At 37.8% G+C, this 22,285-nt stretch overlaps 1 protein-coding gene across 3 annotated transcripts; it reads right to left on the reverse strand.

Moving 5' to 3' along the window:
* Positions 1 to 644: 644 nt before the first annotated feature.
* LOC126368617 (ecdysone oxidase-like) lies at positions 645 to 20,800 on the reverse strand. 3 transcript variants are annotated; one of them, XM_050012680.1, is made up of 4 exons: positions 20,713 to 20,800; positions 4,757 to 4,903; positions 4,326 to 4,459; positions 645 to 3,094 (listed from the first exon to the last, which is right to left on the reverse strand). In XM_050012680.1, the coding sequence occupies exons 2-4, from the start codon at positions 4,896 to 4,898 to the stop codon at positions 1,490 to 1,492; spliced, it is 1,881 nt and encodes a 626-aa protein (XP_049868637.1). In that variant the 5' UTR covers positions 4,899 to 4,903; positions 20,713 to 20,800; the 3' UTR covers positions 645 to 1,489. The 3 variants fall into 3 exon arrangements, with proteins under 3 accessions (XP_049868637.1, XP_049868636.1, XP_049868635.1); XM_050012679.1 differs by having other exon boundaries at positions 20,698 to 20,788; XM_050012678.1 differs by lacking the exon at positions 20,713 to 20,800 and adding an exon at positions 7,358 to 7,446.
* Between the last annotated feature and the right edge of the window lie 1,485 nt (positions 20,801 to 22,285).

Genomic DNA, 22,285 nt, shown 5'->3' on the forward strand with positions numbered 1-22,285 from the left:
GTTCAAACAAATTCCCCAAAAATACTGAAAACAAGTATTTACAAAGAGAAAATATTAATCGAAAAATATCTGCTTCGGACGTGACTTAAACCCATTGCTCTTGTCAAGCCGGGACGAACGTATTAATCATTACACCACCGGGTCCTCCTCCTATCCATGCGAAATTCTTTCGATCTATGTATCATCTTAATGAAGATTCGATTTTTCTCTTTGTGTTTCCCTAAACACGAGTAAGTGCTATAAAAATAAAAATCAAGTATTTAAAATAATTATTATTTATGAAACTTTAAGTCCCAAAATAGACCACACGTTATGAAACATCCAACCAGTTTCTCGTTCCCTTACATTACAGTTACGAAGCTGAACACGAGACAGTAAACAGCGACAACTAAATTCGTGTATAATTGTCGCCTCCGAGACAATTTGTGTTTGTTTGGACCCAACAACACCAGCTAACCTGCTTACTCGCAGTTTCTGACAATTGTCATCATAAACTTTACAATTTAAAAGGGAAACATCGTCTGGCTCCATCTAAAGCGATGGATTAAGCGAAAATAATATTTACTTAGCTTAGATTCGAAAAGGAAGGATGGTTCAAAATAGAGTTCTTTTTCCTTTGCGTCAAACATAGAAACAGAAAGAGAGAGAGAGAAAAACATTTATTCAAACAAAGACAAAAAAGTGACAAAAAATTTATAGGTAAAAAGTCGTTTTAAAAGTGACTAGCAACATTATGTTTTTCATTCAGACAACCAACCCAACGCCTACACGCCTGACGCCAGGACACCAGAATAGACACCAAGGTTGCAGATTTTTTAAATAAGTAATATTTAAGGCTCGCGTTTGGATCACGCTTTCTTTCACTCGGACACACATCACAATCTCACAAGATAAAAGGACACATTAACATAAGCTCACGACAGTATCCCAATTGGCCTAGTCAGAGATACATCCATAGCAAGATAAACTAAGTACCCACGCCTCACCGAGCTTTCTGTTAGACCAACGTGACAGGTAAAAGAAAATTCATAGAAATAAAAATGAATCGCTGTAACAAGGGATGTATCCTCAACACAACTCGCCTAAAACTTTCACTTGTTTTGCAAACTCCAGCCGTGTTCAGAGTACGGAGTACTGGTTTCGAAGTTATTGCTACTTCCTCCTATTAAAGTATAATTCTGTTATTAACTGTTCTTAATCCAGCGAAGGATAGGAGCTCGTGTTGAGGTCATAACCTTTAATTAATCAATATTTGTTATAACTGGATTTGACAGTTTAGTTAGATAACCGCTGGGTTGAGGTGGGGTTGAGTTTAAGCAAGCTCATGTCTAAAAATATGTATAGCTGAGTACGGTGGTAGATTTGCTGAACTTTACTAATTATGGGTTGTTTTTGTGAGAAACTTCTTCTTTATTTCATACTATAAACAATCTTTGTCCGTCCTACTGCTGAGGGAATAGCAACTGCAGGAGCAATCAAACTAAAGGCATCACAACTCATCTTTATTTATATCCAAATTCAAATATTCCTCTTGAATGAAATCAGCAGCTCTTTCAGCGATCATCATAGTAGCAGCATTAGTATTGACACTCGGTATAGTCGGCATCACACTAGCATCAACCACTCTAAGTCCTTTCACACCGATCACTCTTAGTTTACTATCTACTACTGCTGTTGGGTCTCCTACTTTACCCATTTTGACTGTACCTACAGGATGATAAACGTTATAAGTCAAAGTTCTAGCCATGCATTCCCAATAATCATCACTAGCCATCTCAAAGCCATCACAATCTTTATAGTTTATCCTCTGTAACTCAGATTTCATCTTCTTAAAAGTTGGAGTGTCTATAATCTTCATTACGCCTTTCACACCGTTTACAAAAGTCTGCATGTCGCGTTCATCACTGAAGTATTTAGAGTATATCTTCGGGTAACCGACGTTGCTTTTTGTACGCAACAAAATATTGCCTCTTGAGTAAGGCCTGCATAAAGACACAAAGAATATCAACAGTTCTTTTTCAGAGTTAAACTCATAAAACTGACTACAGATTTCGTCTTGAAACGACATAACATTTACACACGCAGAGAAAACGTAAGATGTGTTTGGTACGAAATAGTTATGATCAATTTGAACATCAGGCAATGATTTACCTTCAGGAACGGAGAGAAAAGCATTTATGTTCGGTTGATCGTAATTTGTAGAATGAGGACCTGTTTGTTCGAGTAAATAATCCGCAGCCGCTTTGAGCCAATATTTTTCGTCTTTTTCCTTCGCTCCTGTATCTATCGTGACTGGAATAGGTATTCTAACATGGTCCTGAAGGTTTTCACCAACCGGCAAATCAGCAATGACGTCAATATCCAATCCTTCCAAGTGTTCTTTTGGTCCAATACCTGATGCCATGAGCAACATAGGACTGTTTACTGTGCCAGCACTAATTATCACATCTTTTATCGCAAAAAATGTAGCGTCATTACCATTTTGGAGTGTTACTTTAATTCCCGTAGCTTCTTTAGTTTCTTTATCAATTTTAATATAATAAGCAAATGTATTTTTCAACACGTATAGGTTTTCTCGCTCTCTCGCAGCATTTAAGAAAGCAGTAGCTGTACTTACTCTCTTACCCTTATAGTTACTGCCTCTAATCTTTCCGACACCCATCTGCGTATCTCCATTTATGTCTTCTAGGAATTTTAAACCCATTTCTTTATAACCTTCAGTTATTTTCTCAGCTATACCTTCATGTGTGAAATTAAGTTGATCCACGATGAATGCTCCTTCAGTGCCGTGATCTTTTCGTAAGTGTGGGTTGTTAAGAATAAAGGGGTCAATGACTTTTTCACTCTTCATAAAGTATTTCTTCAGGGTAGGCCAATCCCATCCATCGTCTTCTTCAGTGTGCCACGGAGCGTAGTCCCCAGGGCTTCCTCGCATGTGCAGCAAGCCATTGATGGACCCTGTACCTCCTAGGACCTTACCGCGAGGCCAAAAGGAACGGCCGTCGATGCTACCTCTGTTGGTAGTTTCATCCTTTTCTGTATGGTATTGCCATGCATAGATGCTCCTGTGGGTAGCCCCAGAGAAATTCGGTATCTGAAATTGGTAATAGAGTTTTAATAATATCATCGCTCAAAGAGTAATTAATTTGCTTTTAAATTGCTTTTAAAACGGCCATTATCTGTGATGTATTGCTAACAGAATATCAATTTGGGAGTGGAAATGAATGTATTTAAATGAAACGGAATTAATCGTTGTTTTACAGTAATTTATTAAAATTCTATTTTAGGCTTTTGGTATTTGGACGCTAATTAAATTATTTAATAAAACTATTTAATTATCGCTTACATACATTAAATCACGTCCGTATTTCTTAACGGGGTGGGCAAAGCTGCAACTAATCAAAAGACAACTTGTCGCCACTTTCTCAATGATGCACCATAATATGGTTATCAACCCTCCTTAATAATGGTAATATCAGAAAGGACATAACAGATCTGTCCTTTTCTAACCAAATCAAAAAACAACGAAATCAAAATTATTTTACTTAGGAACATTAGGGACAAGTATCAGTATAACATATAGGATTATTTGCAAAAAATAGCGATCGGCACATTGTTAATACCCGGAATAAAAATAAACTTGCTTTACAAGTCAGTCGATTACATAAGATTAAGTACTAAATCTTTTAAGGGGCAATGTATACGTTTTTACAATAAGATTCCCATTGACATTCAGAATTTGCCTTTCAACTGCTTTAAGACAGTAGTTAAACAAAAACTTTCCAAAAAAGGTTATTAAAGTTAGTGATTATTTAGAAGATATGAATGCATGGGATTAACTGTCTGAGAACTGATATTAGGCAGCTAAATTACTCAATTGTATACCAATATTTTATGTTTATTTTTATTTTTTTAAAGAACGTCTAGGGCCCTGTGCCGAGGTTTTTCTTGCACCTCCTTTACCCGGCTATACAGGTTGTGAGAAGCTGCAGTAGTTTTAGGCGGATGAGACGTTCGTTATGTAAAAATTGACGATTCAAAGTGTAACTATGATACCTACTGAATAAAGATATTTTTGAATTTGAATTTGAGTAGATTCCAGGAAACTCCGGAAAGTCCGCTGAAAGTCCGGAAAGGCCAGGAAACTCCGCTGCTTGATAGCAAGATGATCTAAGTTCCCACGCTTCACCGAAAAAAAAAATACACTACTAGCGAGAGTAGTGAAAGAACATGTGCGTGCATCTGAGTGTTTTTGAGTGTATTAGCTCCACGATATTGTCTTGAGATCATTCTATTTCCAGCAGAAATGACAAAATATAACTCACGATGCTCTCCATCGGCGGATCTGCTCCTGCCTCCACGAGCAGCACCTTCCACTGAGGGTTGGCACTCAGTCTGTTGGCCAGCAGCGACCCAGCTGTGCCGGATCCCACGATGATGAAGTCGAAATAGTCGCCCTCTGCAAAATCTCTCACAAATTATAGGATATATGCCTATCGGCCCACTAAGGTCGATTAATTCTTTCAATTTCAATCCACTCAGACTACACCCTAACCCGAAGTTCGCGCCCAGTAGGCACCCTCAAGCCTGTTGTAAGACAGACCTGACAGTGGGAGCACTCCCCATTTGTCCGGCCAAGTAGTTAATTCCCTTTGGGGTAAATCTACAATAAGCCCAAGAAAATCGCACTGGAACCTCCGTTTGTCCGGCGCAGTTTATACCATTTCCGGCAAATCTACAATAAGGCGAAACTCACTGGAGACTGTTTCAAAATCATCATCAGGCCAGGGCTCGGTGACCAGGCACTGTGTCGCCAGCAGGTGGGTGACTAGGTTGGTGAAGGTGGTCCCTGCGGGGCTGCTGGTGTAGCTTGGGCATGGGAGCTCCAAGCAAGACATAGTTTCTGGAAAAAAATGTGCTTATGGAGAGTAGGTATCCGAATTCATGTTTGGATCATAAATGCGGTGAAGGAAAACATTAAGAGGAAACCCACATTCCCGAAAAACCACATTCGCGTTTCGGAGGTATGTTGATGTAACCTGTATTGGGTTAGTTTTCCCTTCGCGGGTCGGAAGTTCAGATAGGCAGTCGCTTCTGTAAAAAACAGGACTTGACAAATCCTCAGGTTAGGTGAAAATGGTTTAACGCTAGGGAGATGATGTTGAAGATTTTGTGCCCGGTTAATAGCTGGCAAGGACCGGGTGTATTATAATCTCTGCGTACCCCTCAGACATACAATGATACTATTTTATCCTTACTTCCGTTAAATGAACTAAAAACTAAGTTAATGGCAGACACTAGAAGAATTGGACTATTAAACCTTAAAAACGACCGACAAACGTACATTTAGCGTGGCTAATTAATGAAGGAATCATTGTTCTTTATGTACACAGAAAACAATAAAAACCTTCTCCTGATTGCCTTTTTCACTTCTGTTATGCAGCAAATAGCACAAGTTGATTCCATCATCCCCTTTTCACCTTCGGGCAACTACACGTGAGCTGGGATCCCACTCCTATCTCGTTAATATCCCACCAGTTCGTACGAATCGTTTCGCTTCATTGTTTCTGATACAAATGGCTAAGGTCTCAAATTCTTTGCTTCTTCAGCGATATAATTATGTTTCCCGATAAGTAAATAATAAAAAAAAAAAAACTTTGTCTGTTTTAAACATTTTTTTTTAAATGATGGTTGACTCAAGCCCCCCTTTAAATTGATGTGTGTGTGTGTGTGTGTGTGTGTGTGTGTGTGTGTGTGTGTGTGCGCATATGTGTAAGTGTATGTGTGTATATGTGTACGTAAGTACAATCTTCAAGGCATGAGCGAATAAACACTGTGGCGGATCCAATTATGAATGATGTTAGATGTCATAATCTCCCTTATTACAATTATGTGTTTAAGGGTGTGAGTATTGCATTGTTGTCGCCTGTTCCGGGTTTTCATTTATTGATAAAGGGAAAAGAACAAAAAAAAAATTGAATACGTACTGAATATTGAAGGCAGGTGCAAAAGCAAAAAAAAAATGAATAGGTGCCTACGTGAACAAATATTTGTACAAATTAATTGATTTTGGCTTCAGGAGATTTATAAACAGACTGATTTGTTTGTGTAAGCGTATTTTATGAAAAAGGCAATCGGGTGAAATAATATTTGATGAAGGGTTTATTTTAGAATTTCAACAGTTCCATTAGGCGTTAGGATGGTGATATAAAAGTTTTATTTTAGTAAGTGGGCCATTTTGACGCTATGAATGAGCTCTATCTAGTCTTTTCAATAATCGTCGAGATCATCACGCCATCGTTTCCGGGGTCTACCACGTCTACAGTCTCCGTCCTGTGGTAACCAGTGCGTGATGATCTTTGCCCAAATCTCACATTAAGTCACTCTCCGCTCGCACTAGGAAATTAATATTCATCTTTAAAAAAAAGTTAGAGGTAGCTCAACGTGAGATATTAAAGGTTTCAACCTTTCGACCCTTCTTGTACCCAACGTCTAAACTCTATGAAGAATGTAGTTTTAACAGTTCGTGAATTATTCATTGCAAATACTATCCTCAAAAGACACTCGCAAATAACCTATGATCCTACCTTCACTCAAAATACGAGAAGACATGATCTGGTCTGTCCTACTAGACTATTTAAAACAGCTTTTTCAAAAAGATTCTATGACTTTCTAGGATCTTACCATTATAAAAAATTTAATAAAGGTTAATTATTTACCCATTAAACATTTACCAATGTAAAAAATCAGTAGCGGTATGGTTACAGAATTTTAATTATGACGAAACAGAGAATTTATTAGACATAATTAAATAGAAGTGAGACGCACACACACACACACACACACACACGCGCACACACACACACACACACGCGCGCGCGCGCGCACACGCACTCACGCACACACACACACACACACACATAAAAGCATTTATAGAATTGATATTTTCTTTTTAAAAAATCATTTGTGATTTATTCTATGGTTAATTCAAGTTAACTATTTTTATTTTTTCTTTTCCTATTTTGTTATTTTCTCTTGGCCATGACTTTCTGGAGGTGGAGGCCTGGAGTCCTAAAACACAGGGTATCCTAGTTTAGGCTCCAGCCTCTACAAATATTGTATTTTTGTATCTATTTATGTATCCATGTGTTTTTGTAGAGGAAATAAAGATTTTTCTTACTTACTTTTACTTACTAAACATATAAGCAACATATAAGTAAGTATATAAAAAAACGTAAGCCCACGACTACATCTCAATGAGGTAAAAAAAAAAACTTTTTCTCAAGAGAGCATATCCATCACCAGATGGGACTTACTCTACGAAGTTGATCTATAGGCAAATGAAGTTTAAAGTTACCTCAAATCCGCGATAGAAAATCCAAATATTAAATAAGTGCAACAGGAATGGGTACCACACAGTGTTCATAACAGAGTCGAAGATAAAACTAAATGGAATAATGTAAATATTGTGTTAACAGGTCATTACTATGTTGCTGTAGATAAGATTGCGTAGGTATAGGTAGATATAAACGATGACTTATCGCTTCACAGTCCTGTTATTATGTGTGGTGACATGAGGTTATAATGTTATAACGTCACATAACATAAGTTCACGACTATATCCCCACTGGGGTAGCCAGGACATCCTGATTACCTAAATTATAATTATAATAATAAAAATGTCTGGTATTTAATGTATTTCTCTAGTCACCACTACGATAGTATAAAACAAAGTCGCTTTTTCTGTCCCTATATCCCTATGTATGCTTAAATCTTTAAAACTACGCAACGGATTTTGATGCGGTCTCTTTTTTAATAGATAGAGTGATTCAAGAGGAAGTTTTATATGTATAATAACATCCATTAAATAGTGGAGAAATACTGTTATTTTTGAGGTTTTCAATGTGATGTCGTAAATAATTTTATTTTTTCCTCAGTATTGCACCCGAGCAAAGCCGGGGCGAGTCGCTATTTATTATATAATTTGTAATGTATATCCTCATTAATCTAAAAGATGCGTTGCTATTGCAGTTTCTTTTCTTCTCCGCAGCCATAACACCTTGCGAAATGACGTAAATTCAAAAATGTTACATTGACCTTCAACAAAATGCATGATAATTACGTTGAATAAATGCTTCTCATTTTTGATTTCCATCGCAAGGTGAACTAAGTGCCCACGACTCATCGAGTTTTCTGTTAGACCAACGTGATAGGTGTTGAGCCGTATCGCCGTCTATAATGGTCGAGCCAACTGTGTTAGTGAAAATAACTCATTGGCGTAAGTCCGGTACCGGGGTTCGTAGTGTTTCGGTCGTTTTTATGAAAAGTGGCTTCGTCGGTATATAAGTTACAAACTGCGCTCTTTTTTTGACGTGACTTATTGTAGATTTGCCGCAGATGGCATTAACTACTTGGCCGGACAAATGGGGAGCGCTGAAGGCTCTCACCCGGACACTAACTGTGCGCACGCAACTTCATCCAAAAACATGAACTAGCTTTAAAAAATAAAAAGTCATACAAATCTTTCAATCCCTTTTTTAACGCCTCGGGTATTGAATTTCGTAAAATCCTGTCTTCGTGAGTACCTAAGTCCTAAAAGGAATCCCCATACAAAAACTGAGATTCCTAGCACATGTTATTTCAGAGATTTCGTGATGAGTGAGTCAGTCAGTGGGTCAGTGACCTGTCGCTTTTATTATTATTATTAATAGCCCTCAGTGCCTCGTTGCAAGGCAAAGGCCTCTCTTCCTTTCTTCCACTCCTCCTTGTCTACCTGCTTTTTAGATTCAAATATAATTGAGGTTCTAAGTTGTGGCGGACCCAACTAGTTGGCCAACTAGTTCCGCCCACATGCAACAGATGGCGCCACATTCAATAATGCAGTCTTCAAACAGTCCTGAAACGCGATATCGAAGTTTACACAGCAACATAACACCGTTGGATCGTCGATCAACACTCTACCAACTTGTGGCTAGCGGGGTACTATGTCCTGTTCGGTACCCCGATAACATCCTTTGGCAAAAGTTATCTTCCGTCGAGTAGATGCGCTTTCCGCTCTGATAGCGAATACAGGCTTCAGAGTTGACATAATATGTCAGTATGATATAATTATACCAAATCACAAAATGTATTTACTTGAACAAGATTTATGATCTAACACAATATCTAGTATTGTGCGGAAAGGTGGCGATTAGCACTACAAAATATACATTCATCATTCATACACCGTGGTCAGGGGGTAATTACGAATTGATTGAGTTAATAGTCGCACTGAATTATTAGTCGCTGAAACATTAATTATTGCAGTCATATTACTGGGCACCTAACGACCTCCGTGATTGGTCCAGTGGTTAAGCTTTTGGGTCACGATCCGGAGGTCCTGGGTTCGTTTTCGGGTGGGGACATATCACAAAAATTACTTGTGGTCCCTAGTTTGGTTAGGACATTACAGGCTGATCACCTGATTGTCCGAAAGTAAGATGATCCGGAGTCTGGAAGGCACGTTAAGCCATTGGTCCCTGTTACTACTTACTGACTGTAAGTAAGTAGTCGTTACAGGAGCCATGTCAGGGGTCTTTGGCGGCTCAATAGTAACCCTGACACCAGGGTTGATGAGGTTGATACTCCACCTCACAACTCACACGATAGAAGAAGACTGGGCACCTACACTAATGATGTCGTTAGTAGGTACATACGGTCTTGTGTAAGCAATTAAAAATAAATAAATAAAAATAAAAAGAGTTTATTTCGGACATGTTCCATAGTGGTTAGTAACAAGCAATAAACAACTTAATCTAGTGTTAGTAATAGAACGATAAAAATAAAATAACATTTACACACGACACGGCTCGACAATTATAAACAACAAGAAAACGTACACATTAACACAACACATTGCTAATAAGCAGGTTCCCACCGCCTGGTCACCGGTATCTAAAAATAAAAAATATGTGCATGAGAAAGAAAACCGCATCCCTACTGCAAAAAACGCGAAAAAGTTCCAACAACATTTTAAAAATGTGAAACGAAATACCGGAGGAACCCATGGGAGAAAATAAGGATTAATACTACGTATAGAACGGCAACTCTCCGCTCCCCACTAGCGGCTGAGCTAGGTTTACGTTACCCCCCTCAGTCTTACTTTAGTCCTCAATCGTATGGGCGTCAGACATCACACACAGATGCGCGTGCACTATAACGTCAATGTGTAGTTTCTGTGTTAAAACATTTGTTTTTATATGAAGTAATATCCAGACCTTTGACCATGAGATGTAGATAGCATTCGCTGCCGCTCTCGAAGCCCTCGATATGAATCGCGCTGCGCGCGGCATGTTTGGCATGCAGTCACACGTGAGAACATGCGTACATGTCTGTCTGTTGATACAACCTACTATGCAATAACAGGATGCAATCAGAATAGATTGTACTAATAGCCGAACTATGCACACAGAATGCGATTTACGCGCTGTAGATATTGACGATCTGTTTGATGGAGCTACATTAATGAATGTTTGTATTGGCTACATAATATTTGTAGACGACGCACCGTGCATCCTAATTTCTTTTCTAATAATGTTGCTATACTGTTTATTTTAAATAAAGACAAGCGCTGTCTGAGTGTTTCAAAGTCACCTAATACGAGCATTCGCCTATAATAGTGCTACGTGTACGTGGGAATCACAAGAGGGCATCTCTAGTAGTTTCAAACAGATAAAATAAAAAGTTTATTTTCATCGCAAGATCATTAGAAAATATATTGAAAGACAGAATAATACTAGTAATAGGTAATATCCTTCCTTAATATATAATACGTTCATAACATAAGCAGTCAAAGATATATCAATCGAGCTTTCTGTTAGACCAACGATGGTGAGTCATGTCCCCATCCTATATGTATACTTACAATAGGTAGTTACAAGGAATAAAAATAAAATTGCTATTAAAAATACAGCAGCAGCGCAGTGGAGCAGCGTGGTGGAGTATGCTCCATACCCCCTCCGGTTGATTGAGGGGAGGCCTGTGCCCAGCAGTGGGACGTATATAGGCTGTTTATGTTTATGTTATGTATTAAAAAATCTAGATTAAGTAAATTCAATTCATCTTTTTGGGGTTATGTACATACGTTTTTACAATAAAATACCAGATAACATTTTGAATTTGTCAGAAAATATAAAACTCATCGTGACCTGAATGACAAAAATACCTGGTAAGTATTAAATGTGTTCCTCTAGTTTTTAAATAACTTGTAATGTATACCTTGATTTAAAGATATACATTGGTTTAAAAGATGTGTTGCTGTTGCAGTTTCTTGTCATTCCTTCTCCTCAGCCATAACACATTGCGAAATGACGTAGATTCAAAAATATGTAATTGACTTTCAACAAGTTTATCCATGATATTTACGTTGAATAAATGATTCTAATTCGTCTATAATGGTCGACCCAAATGTGTTTGTGGTATCTCATACGTATACTAAATTCGCAAACAGATCATCATCATCATCATCAGCCGTATGACGCCCACTGCTGGGCATAGGCCTCCCCCAAGGATCTCCACGACGATCGGTCCTGCGCTGCCCGCATCCAGCGGCTTCCCGCGACCTTCACCAGATCGTCGGTCCACCATGTAGTGGGCCTACCCACTGAGCGTCGTCCGACACGTGGTCGCCACTCCAGAACCTTTCCGCCCCATCGGCCATCGGTTCTCCTCGCTATGTGTCCTGCCCACTGCCACTTCAGCTTTGCAATTCTGCGAGCTATGTCGGTGACTTTAGTTCTCCTGCGGATCTCCTCATTTCTGATTCGATCGAGCAGGGAAATACCGAGCATAGCTCTCTCCATTGCCCGCTGAGCGACACCGAGCCTCCTCACGAGACCCATAGTAAGCGGCCACGTCTCACTGCCGTAGGATTTTCACTAAATTCGCAAACAGATATATCTATTTAATTCATTGGCCAAATGAACTGGCAACAATAGCGCTTAATAAATTAGATATTCTAGCGTAGCTCGTGAATTGGTGTGCATTCCAAATGATGCAATGCAGGTAATTGTATATGCAACTGTTAAATACCTTGCAAAAGGTCATTTCGGGCCTTTTGCGGGGAGTCAGCCTGTATGCTTTTCACTGGAATGATCCCTCTTTCCAGAATATATTCCTCTACGTTTTTCCTTCGTTTAACCTTCTAATTTCATGGATAACATACATAATGTATCTTTTATGTTTGTTTTTGGATATAAATGATGATCTTCTTTATTACATCCAGGCAAAATACATCTTCCACCTATTATTATTCTGATCAAAATAAAGAGAAGCAATATAGGTAGCAACTAATACTATCTAAATACCAAGCAACAATTATTTTTATATATGATTCTTCCATTATATTGTATATTGGAATCATTATGTAAGTACCCGAGTATTCCGAGTAATGGGAAAATAGGTAATTATAGGCAGCTGTACAAAGCCATCTATATCGTTTTTGGTGAGGCTTTTTGGCGGGAACGGGAACGGGACATGGCTGTATGGGCATAGTTCCCTTTGCCTTACCCTTCGGGGAAAAACCTCTGTAGTTAATTTTCTATTCTTGTAGATAACTTACTAAGTACGGTGCATAGCGATCTGAGCGAGTGTAAGATTATATTTTTCTTGTGTCAGCCATTCACGGCTGATTTTATCTATACTTACCGATTTTATTAGTGAACCTGTAATTGGCTTTCTGTTGGTATTTTTAAGTCTATTTTGTTTTGTAAGCTGTTAGTTTTCTTGATCAACAAAAGTTGGAAATTGTTACAGGCAGGCCTTACCCTATTCAGGGATTTGGAAAAGGTGGATGTGTCAAATGCATGCTACAAGATTGCATGCCAGGGGCGTATATTGCCGTGCCCCGGATATTGGGTGTCACATGTGACGCCCCATGCCTTTGTACAGGGCCGGAGTACGGTAGGGGCCACAAATTATGCTTTATTTGGGGCCCTAAAGGTTTTCATACTGCGTCATTGTACTGAAAAAAAGCTCTAAAGCTCCTTGGACTGGTATTCTTTCTCGAACCTGTTACTTACTTAGTGTTAGTTCTTTTTTGTGTAATTTTATTATATTATGCCACTGTTGATACGAAGTCCTAAGATGGATATGATGAACCTTATGGTGATAAGGGATCAGCCTATCGCCCATAACATTAGTCCATCATGTTAGAGGACGCATCAACAGTGGCTGCAAGTTGTCTTTGATTACTTGTGGCTCTGCCCACCCCATTTGGGATTACGGGCGTGAGTTTATGTATGTATGTGTTTATTATATTATGAAAAAACTACTAAACAGTAGATGTGCCTTGGCTTGTATTCTCTACTTAACCGGATTATCAAAATCCAATATCTAGTCTCTTCTCTTTTCTTTATCAACCACAAGTTATATCCAGTACCTACTAAAGACAATATATCGCTGTTGAAAAAATTATAACTAGGCGCTTCAAGCAATGATACCTGAGAAAAATAATGTTGGCGTAACTCTAGCGTGATATATAACATAACATAAACATAAACTGCCTATATACGTCCCACTGCTGGGCACAGGCCTCCCCTCAATCAACCGGAGGGGGTATGGAGCATACTCCACCACGCTGCTCCACTGCGGGTTGGTGGAGGTGTTTTTACGGCTAATAGCCGGGACCAACGGCTTAACGTGCCCTCCGAAGCACAGAATCATCTTACTTTTTCGGACAATCAGGTGATTCAAGCCTGAAAAGTCCTTACCAAACAAAGGACAGTCTCACAAAGTGATTTCGACAATGTCCCCATCGGGAATCGAACCCGGACCTCCAGATCGTGAGCCTAACGCTCTAACCACTAGACCACGGAGGCTGTGTTTGATATATAACAAAATACTAAAATTTTATTCTACACGTACACCTTATCAGTCTTGTTCTAATATTATGTAAGTAGATGCGTTCTTGGGCTGATGATGATGATGAGATGCTAAAGCTAAACCCTTACTGAAATATACAGGGTGTTAGTGACAACGTAACGAAAACTTTGAGAGATTATTCAGGCCATGATTCTAGTTGTATCAAGTGGAATTTTAGTCGCAAAAGTATGAAACTGAAAATAATTAAAAAAAAAACACTAAAATATTCATGACTTTTCCGACAGGAAATTCCACTTGATATCGAAACAGAATCATGGTCTGGATCATCCCCCTCAGAATTCGTTACGATGTCACTAACACCCTGTATTTGTTAAAACAATGAATGAATGATAGTACATGAATGGACCACAAATAAGCTGTCTAAGTACGTCCCTGCTTCAATGCACGTCGCGTCATATTGCAAAACCGTGTAGCGTCAACTTTATATGGATAAATCGCACCAGGGAAATAAAGTACTGCACGACCGATTTATCGCTATCAAAGGACGTATTCGAGACACGTTACCTTTCAGACTATAGTGTAGGTAATAAGTAGATTCTTTAGATGGCAATTTCAAGAAAATTCTTGTTTTAAGTTTACGCGGTTATTGGTGCTAATTCCTGTAAATACCATCTAATTTTATTTTAAGTTATATCTGTCCTTTTCTTATCCGCCGAAAAGGAAAGGGACGGGTAATCGACAAGCATAAAATTTATGGAACACACGTCAATTTTAAGCACAAATCTAAACCAACCGTCTAAAAATTTTACGTCAGTCAATAACCCGACACATTAATTTACTCATTCTTCCTAAAATTAAGAGCTGTGAATCATCCGTCCCTTTCCTTTTCGACGGATACGAAAATGACGGATATAACCTAAAATAAAATTAGGCGGTGTCTGCAGGAATCGGGGCCATTATCATAATTAAAACACATAATAACGGGTTCTTATCGCGTTTAAAGCAGGGATATATTTAAAGCAGGACTATGTATTGTATTGTATTGTTGTTGATAGAACGATGTATTGACATAATAATGTAAATACCTATAATATAATCGATCTCTAGTAAGAAAGTCACGGTCTCCGACCAAAGATAGGATGATAGTATATGAAGTATTTATTCATTATAAAAATTATAATTATGTGTTTTATTATTATGTACTTAGTTTATGTACTCGTAAGTGTATCTATCTTTGTATTTTATTTTTATATGTACAAGTATTCCCATGCTGCATTATCCCGCTATATTATAATATAATAATTAAAAATATCTCCTGTACTCAAATATAGCAATAAGGCCGCCCATTGTACTTTTTCGATTTCTCTTTTTTAATCTTTATTTAAAGAGCTTAGTCACTACTGACTATGTTGCTCTGTAACAACTACATAGAGAAAAGGATAGCAGGTTGAGCCTAGAACTCCGATAAATTATCGCAGTTTTAAACCCACCCTAACTAATCGATATAGCGCTCCCCATTTGTCCGGCCAAGTAGTTAATGCCATCTGCGGCAAATCTGCAATAAGTCACGTCAAAAAAAAAAAAAACAGTACATCCTCCACTACCCCACATTCTGTACAGTTTGGAGACTCTGTTTTTCTCATCAGGTAGGCAATTTAATGGTAAATGCCCAGATCTTAGCCTCATAGCCATAACTAATTCGTTTCTACTCAGGCAGTTGTTGATCCAAGGAACGGCCAGCGGTTCAGGTTGTATTGTCCTATACCAAATACCTACCTCTTTAGATCTCTTATCAAAATACTCTTTCCATAGGTCTAGACATTGTCTCTTAATCTCACCTAAGCATTCAGTAAAGAAAGATTTCTCTTTTGTTTTGTATTTTGTATTTCCTGTGTGTGCCATAAAGTATTTATTAGGTATGTTATGTTACGTTACGTTATGTTATAGTTACCTACATTTTCACTGGCATATAGATTTCCCCCACTATGTTTTCCCACAACAAAGTAAAGGTTCATCCTCTGAATTTTTCGTTTCGAATTCCAATTTAAAAATGTTAGTAAATTGGAAACCAGTCTGATAGTAGTTACCCAACTTTTAATTGGAACCAAAAATCTGCGTCCGCAATCCCAAACCGAATGCGAACCAAAATCAAATTTTTTATTTTTATATCACTAGTAAGTAGAAATCATTTCGTATTCAGAATGCATTTTGTACCTTTTTAGACAATTGAAAAAAATGAAAATGAAAAATGAAAATATTGTTTATTGTATCCGATATAGGACTTAATTAGGTACATCATTTAATTATAAATACAGAGATATATTCAAACTTAGACCCAAATAAATCCATCTCTTAAAAACTGAGCAGAGGTCCCCAAACTAGGCACAGCCTGTATCTTGGGAAACCAAATTACAATTAGGTTGCTGAGTTTGTGCGAATAAGGTAAAATGAAATGTAGGTATACTAAAATTTACCTTACCTACCAATAAATTACCACCCATTACCTACCATTTAATTTACCTTTTAATTACCTTATTCCTTTTCTTTTTATTTAAGTACCTTTTTATATTTTTTTATTCTTTAATGTTTATTTTCTATGAGGGGCTTTCCAGACTACGTTCCCCATAAATAACCTAGGTGGCGCTATCCAGATCAGCGTACACATACCTCTGAAACGCATTTCTCTGTACCTAATGTGCGTTTCCTCACCATGTTTTCCTTCACCGTTGAACATACATACATACATACATAAACTCACGCCCGTAATCCCAAATGGGGTGGGCAGAGCCACAAGTAATCAAAGACAACTTGCAGCCACTGTTGATACGAAGTCCTAAGATGGATATGATGAACCTTATGGTGATAAGGGATCAGCCTATCGCCCATAACATTAGTCCATCATGTTAGAGGACGCAATCCCTCTGTCGGTTTTTACCACATGCCTGGGAAGACAAGCAGCTGAACGTGTTCTATGTTTTTTATTTGCTCCCAGAACAGCATAGAAGCACCCAGAACAGCATAGAAGCAACACCGTTGAACACTTGAGCATTTATGATCCAAACATGAATTCGATAATGATTGGTTTATATACGTGCTGAGATTTGAACCTACAGTTGTGGTATGAAGGTACACACTTATGATTATTAAGAATTTTAAAAGACAGAACCATAAAGCCTTAAGCAGCTTAGAGTGCTCATTTCACCGACGACCGAAAGTGCTATTAGCATTAAATCCTGTAAGTATGCATGAAACAGCAAGATATGCCGTCAGAGAGGTGATAGCATCTAACCGAGACGTGCCGGTGAATTGAACAACCAATTTAGTTGGAACATATAATATCGTTATGCGTGTCAAAATGTAATTTAGGTATTTACAGGGTACCTACGGGTCTGGGTTACCCCACTACCCACTAGACCATACATGAACTTGGTAACAAATTCGTAGGTACGCGTAATGGCAGACATGATAACATAGGCCCGATGCCCAATGAGGATAAAAACTAGAGGCTCAGATGGCAGCATTTTCGAGTGTTCCTAAATTGTGTCCAGCTAAAATTCGTGATAAATTGCTATAAAATGTGGAGCAACGGAGTGTATCCCGTCTGAAGGATGAGTTACGAAAAAGAAAAGCAGCCAGTTGGAAAAAGGCAGTTATCTTTTTTTTAGTTTTCTTATCTTTTGATACATACATACATACATAAACTCACGCCCGTAATCCCTAATGGGGTGGGCAGAGCCACAAGTAATCAAAGACAACTTGCAGCCACTGTTGATACGAAGTCCAAAGATGGATATGATGAACCTTTTGGTGATAAGGGATCAGCCTATCGCCCATAACATTAGTCCATCATGTTAGAGGACACAATCCCTCTGTCGGTTTTTACGACATGCCCGGGAAGAGAAGCAGCTGAACGTGTTCTATGTTTTTTATATGCTCCCAGAACAGCATAGAAGCAATCTTTTGATGTAAGTAATTTAATTTTATAATATATAATCCCACAATTAATTCAGATTGTTTTGACTTATATTATGTTATGCATGCCCTCTGCTTAATTTGCACACCTGAATACAGGTTGAATATACCTACTATACTAGATTTAAGACCTTTAACAATGTATATCGAGCAAATAAATGTTTTTATTATTTATTATTATTATGTTATTTTAATTGAAAAAAGTTCTTTTAAGTTTTCTTTCCGATCTTTAGGGAATAAATATATATGACACTATAGCTTTGTAGTTAAACGCTGCGCAAAAGGTTATAATATGTAAGTAGTTTAAAATGTAACCGACACCTGATGGGAGAAATAGGTAGTTTTTATCCACATTTAGAAACTTTTAAATATATTTTCTGACTTAACTTATTGTACATTTACCGCATAAGCCATTAACTACTTGACATCCGGTAGGAAATTTAAGACAAAAGGACTGATAGTAACCAGTTTGCGGTGCACATCGGTTCAGGGCGTCTCTGAGATTGTGAACCAAATGTTCAACCACTGGACCACGGAGGCCGTGTATTGGATTGTACCTATACAGGGTGTTTAGTGACATCGTAACGAATACTGAGAGGCATGATTTAGCTGATTATTCTGAGTTAATATCAAGTGGATTTTTCCGTCGCAAAAGTATGAAACAGAAAATAACTTAAAAAAACACAAAAAAATTCATGCAAATGCATGCATCCGACAAGACATTCCACTTGATATGAACTCAGAATCATGATCTGAACCATCCCGCTTAGTATTCGTTACGGTGTCACTAACACCCACACCTACTTCTATGGCTACCTGTATGTACTTTACGGGGTGTAAGTGACATCGTAACGAATTCTGAAAGGGTGATTCAGCTGATTATTCTGAGTTAATATCAAGTGGAATTATCCATCGCAAAAGTAAGTATAGAATTGAAAATAATTTAAACAAACTAAAAAAACATGAATTTTGCGACGGAAAATTCCACTTGATATTAAGTCAGAATCATGGTCTGAATCATCCCCCTCGGTGTTCGTTACGATGTCACTAACACCCTGTATACCAACCTACCTATATATATATATGATATCTACTAGAGATTACCTACTTATATAAATATGATATCCACTAGAGATGCATAGTGTCATATTATTTTACTTGTGACCCTGCGAATATTCCGAGTGGACATTAGAGCGACGGAGCGAGCGCTAACAACGTTATACGTGTCACGCTTGACCGCTAAATTCAATTTACCCTACTAAAATAATAGCAATATGCCACTTCTAGCATATTTCGAAATTTGCCGACGAAAATCGGGGGAAACGTGCGATAGTTACTAATATAGTTTTGAAGGACGATAATTTGCGTAATAGAACGAAAGAGAGGAAGGAGAAGACCAAGAGCTTACATGGAACAAATTAAAGAGAAAGCGAAAGCCGCGTGTTATAAGAAAGTCAAAGAATTGGCCCTTGATAGACAAAAATGGAGAATATACTTATTTTTTTATACTATTTTATTATATTGACAAGAGCTAGATAATAATATCCAGTCCGACACAGCCCAGGACGGAGAACGCGTGACTTACATCGTAGTGGGTTCGAATCCCGGCTTGGTTTCTAAACCACTGACTTGTAGTCTGTGACGACTTTATAGTTTGGATTCATGTTTAGATGATAGTTTATTGATATTACGTGGTTTCCAGGATTTGTGCCCGGTTTTAATGGCAATACGCTCATCATCATCATCACCAGCCCATTAACGTCCCCACTGCTGGGGCACGGGCCTTCCCTATGGATGGATAGGGAGATCGGGCCTTAAACCATCACGCGGGCCCAGTGCGGATTGATGGTTATTAACGACTACTAATGTAGCCGGGACCAACGGCTTAACGTGCCTTCCGAAGCACGGAGGAGCTCGCGATGAAAACTTTTTTTATTTTGTGGTCACCCATCCTATGACCGGCCTTTGCGAAAGTTGCTTTACTCCAACAATCGCAGACCGAGCGCGTCAACCGCTGCGCCACCGAGCTCCTCAATACAATACGCTATACAATACGCTCGCCCCCTATTAATTAGTCTTATCAGGCACATCATTAGCCTTATTGAAAAAAAAAAACAAAAGACAAGATTTTGGACTATTTCGGCAGCGGACGACATGCATGATATTGACTTAGTCCCTAGGAATTATTCCTGTATGATAAGTCTATAAGTGTATTTACACCTATTTTTTTAACATCAAAGTAGGTAGGTAACACTTAAAATTTCATAGGTACCTACCACTACTTTCATTCGATGAGACCGTGGGCACAGTCCTAATTATTTCCAATAAAAAGAAACGAATGTAACCTTTTCTCAGACAGGAGAAGGAAAGGGTAGTAGCTATATCTAGTGTAATTCCAAGGGATAAGTAAACCACTGCTCATTCCGTTGAGCACCGCCCATCAGGAGAACCATAAAGCTAAGTGTGAGCGTTGTATATGTACGAAACATTACTAGGTACTATAGCGGATACATAATTAATGAGATACTAGATTCATTTGTTACTTTTGTTAGTTATTTATTTCCTTGTTTTTATTTGTAACACTTCCTTCACACAAATAAAAATGTTGACTGGTAAATAAAATGGTGCACAGTCGTCTCATAGATTATAAAAAATATTAAAGAACATTTTTTTATTGTCAGCAACACTCACAAAAACTTTTTTTATAGCATAATCGCAAAAAGTGACGTAGCTAACCAATAGCTAACCGTGATCAATGTCTAGCCAGCGTAGGTAGTAAATTTGGTAATGTTGTAATAGTAGGTATTTCGTTACCTCAAAATAGAAGCTATTGTTTTATAATGTATTATTTATTTAGGTACTTACTTGTACATTACTTACATATTCCGTAGAGACGGTAAGATAAACAAAACCGGGAGGTAGGGTCCCACGCGGTAACTCGTGTAAGTTCACACACACAGATTTACTCACGTAGTCGTTTTGTGTATGTGTGTGTGTGTGTGTGTGTTGTATTATCATAGATACAATAACACAACGTCGTCGTTGTTGCTTAGTAAATAAGTACCTACTAAATGTAGTACCCATAATGTATTATAATCAAGTAAGTATCTTTATTTGCGTTTATTCTGAGATCCTTATGACTTTACCTACCCCAATAGGGATAATGGATGGTCTAGTACACTGTTACAAATTATTTCAAATTAATCAACATAGGACCCGTAAACCAGTTGCGTACAAGCTACGTGCTCATTTACGAACAAGGACCGAATAGTAAAAGCAAACAAAATTAGCAGTTTGGGACAACAAAAAGCTTTCCTTTTAGGTATATATAGTACTCACAGACCGGACAAAAACCTCGTTAAAGTTTGCCGACCCTACAGTAGAGTTTACAGAGGAAAGAGGAATGAAATTGATTGGCAAGCTCTTGAGAACGGGACTGTAATTAGGTTTCTAAACAATGGTTTAATTTTCAACGTAAAGCTGTAACTAAGAAACTTAAGACAAAGACAGACAGACAGAAAGTAAGTAGGGTGCTTCAAGATAAATATTAAACTTTTTACTGTTTTAATATTTTTTTTTGTAATGGCACTAGTGCTGCTTTGTGCCAATGTCAAGTTTTAAAAGATTGGAGTAACTAAAAGGAAGGAAAATAACATTTGGGAATGAATATTTACAAAAAAAGGATCAGGTAAATGGAATAAAAATAAATAGGAGAGTCTAATAAAGTATAAATAAATGAAATTAATTAGGGTGTTGTAAGGAGGTATCTGCTATAGTTTAATAAATATCATTTAACAAAAGAAAGGAAAATATAATATCAAAAAACAGAATAGGATTTAAAATTAAACAGGAAACTCGAATGGGAAGAGGAACATTGGCGGAACTGAGGGCATTAAGGAAAGATGAACGGTCATATTTAGTGCACACAAAGCAGATAGTGACCCAACTCCCCAACATCATCAACACCACACTCACTGTTACTATCCAGAATGCGTACACATGCCTCAAATGCATCCTGCAAAGCATAGATGCTTCTTTGAACATTTAACTTTAAAAAACCAAGGCTTAGAAGGTATACTATGAAGTTGTAAATTATAGTAGAGTTTGCCCTTCAGACGGCTACTCTCAACCCAAGACTCATGCCAACTTTCTTTGAGATAGGTTTTAGGTAAACTAACAAATCATGGAAGTAGTTCTTATAAGGAAACATGTCACCATCCTGCACAGCCTCTTTAGCCAATTGGTCTACTTTCTCGCTGCCATTTTTAATCATTGAAGACACGTTTGAATTATTAAACTATTTACGAATAAATATTTTAATAAAAAACTTTTTGAGATATCTGGTAACATTGGCCATTTTTACTCGAAAACAATAATTTATAATAATTTATAATTTATAAGCCGTAAAAATTAAAACTAAATCCTCTTTTTTTTTTTAGTTTTTACGGCTTTT

Source organism: Pectinophora gossypiella, chromosome 8, assembly GCF_024362695.1.
Source record: "Pectinophora gossypiella chromosome 8, ilPecGoss1.1, whole genome shotgun sequence".
NCBI classification, from domain to species: Eukaryota; Metazoa; Arthropoda; class Insecta; order Lepidoptera; family Gelechiidae; genus Pectinophora; species Pectinophora gossypiella.

Coding starts and splice junctions, on each gene's coding strand:
- LOC126368617 (XM_050012680.1), bottom strand. CDS start 4,898: ATGTCTTGCTTGGAGCTCCCATGCCCAAGCTACACCAGCAGCCCCGCA. Junction 4,460..4,756: donor TGATTTTGAAACAGTCTCCA/GTGAGTTTCGCC, acceptor GAGATTTTGCAG/AGGGCGACTATTTCGACTTC. Junction 3,095..4,325: donor ATCCGCCGATGGAGAGCATC/GTGAGTTATATT, acceptor TACCAATTTCAG/ATACCGAATTTCTCTGGGGC.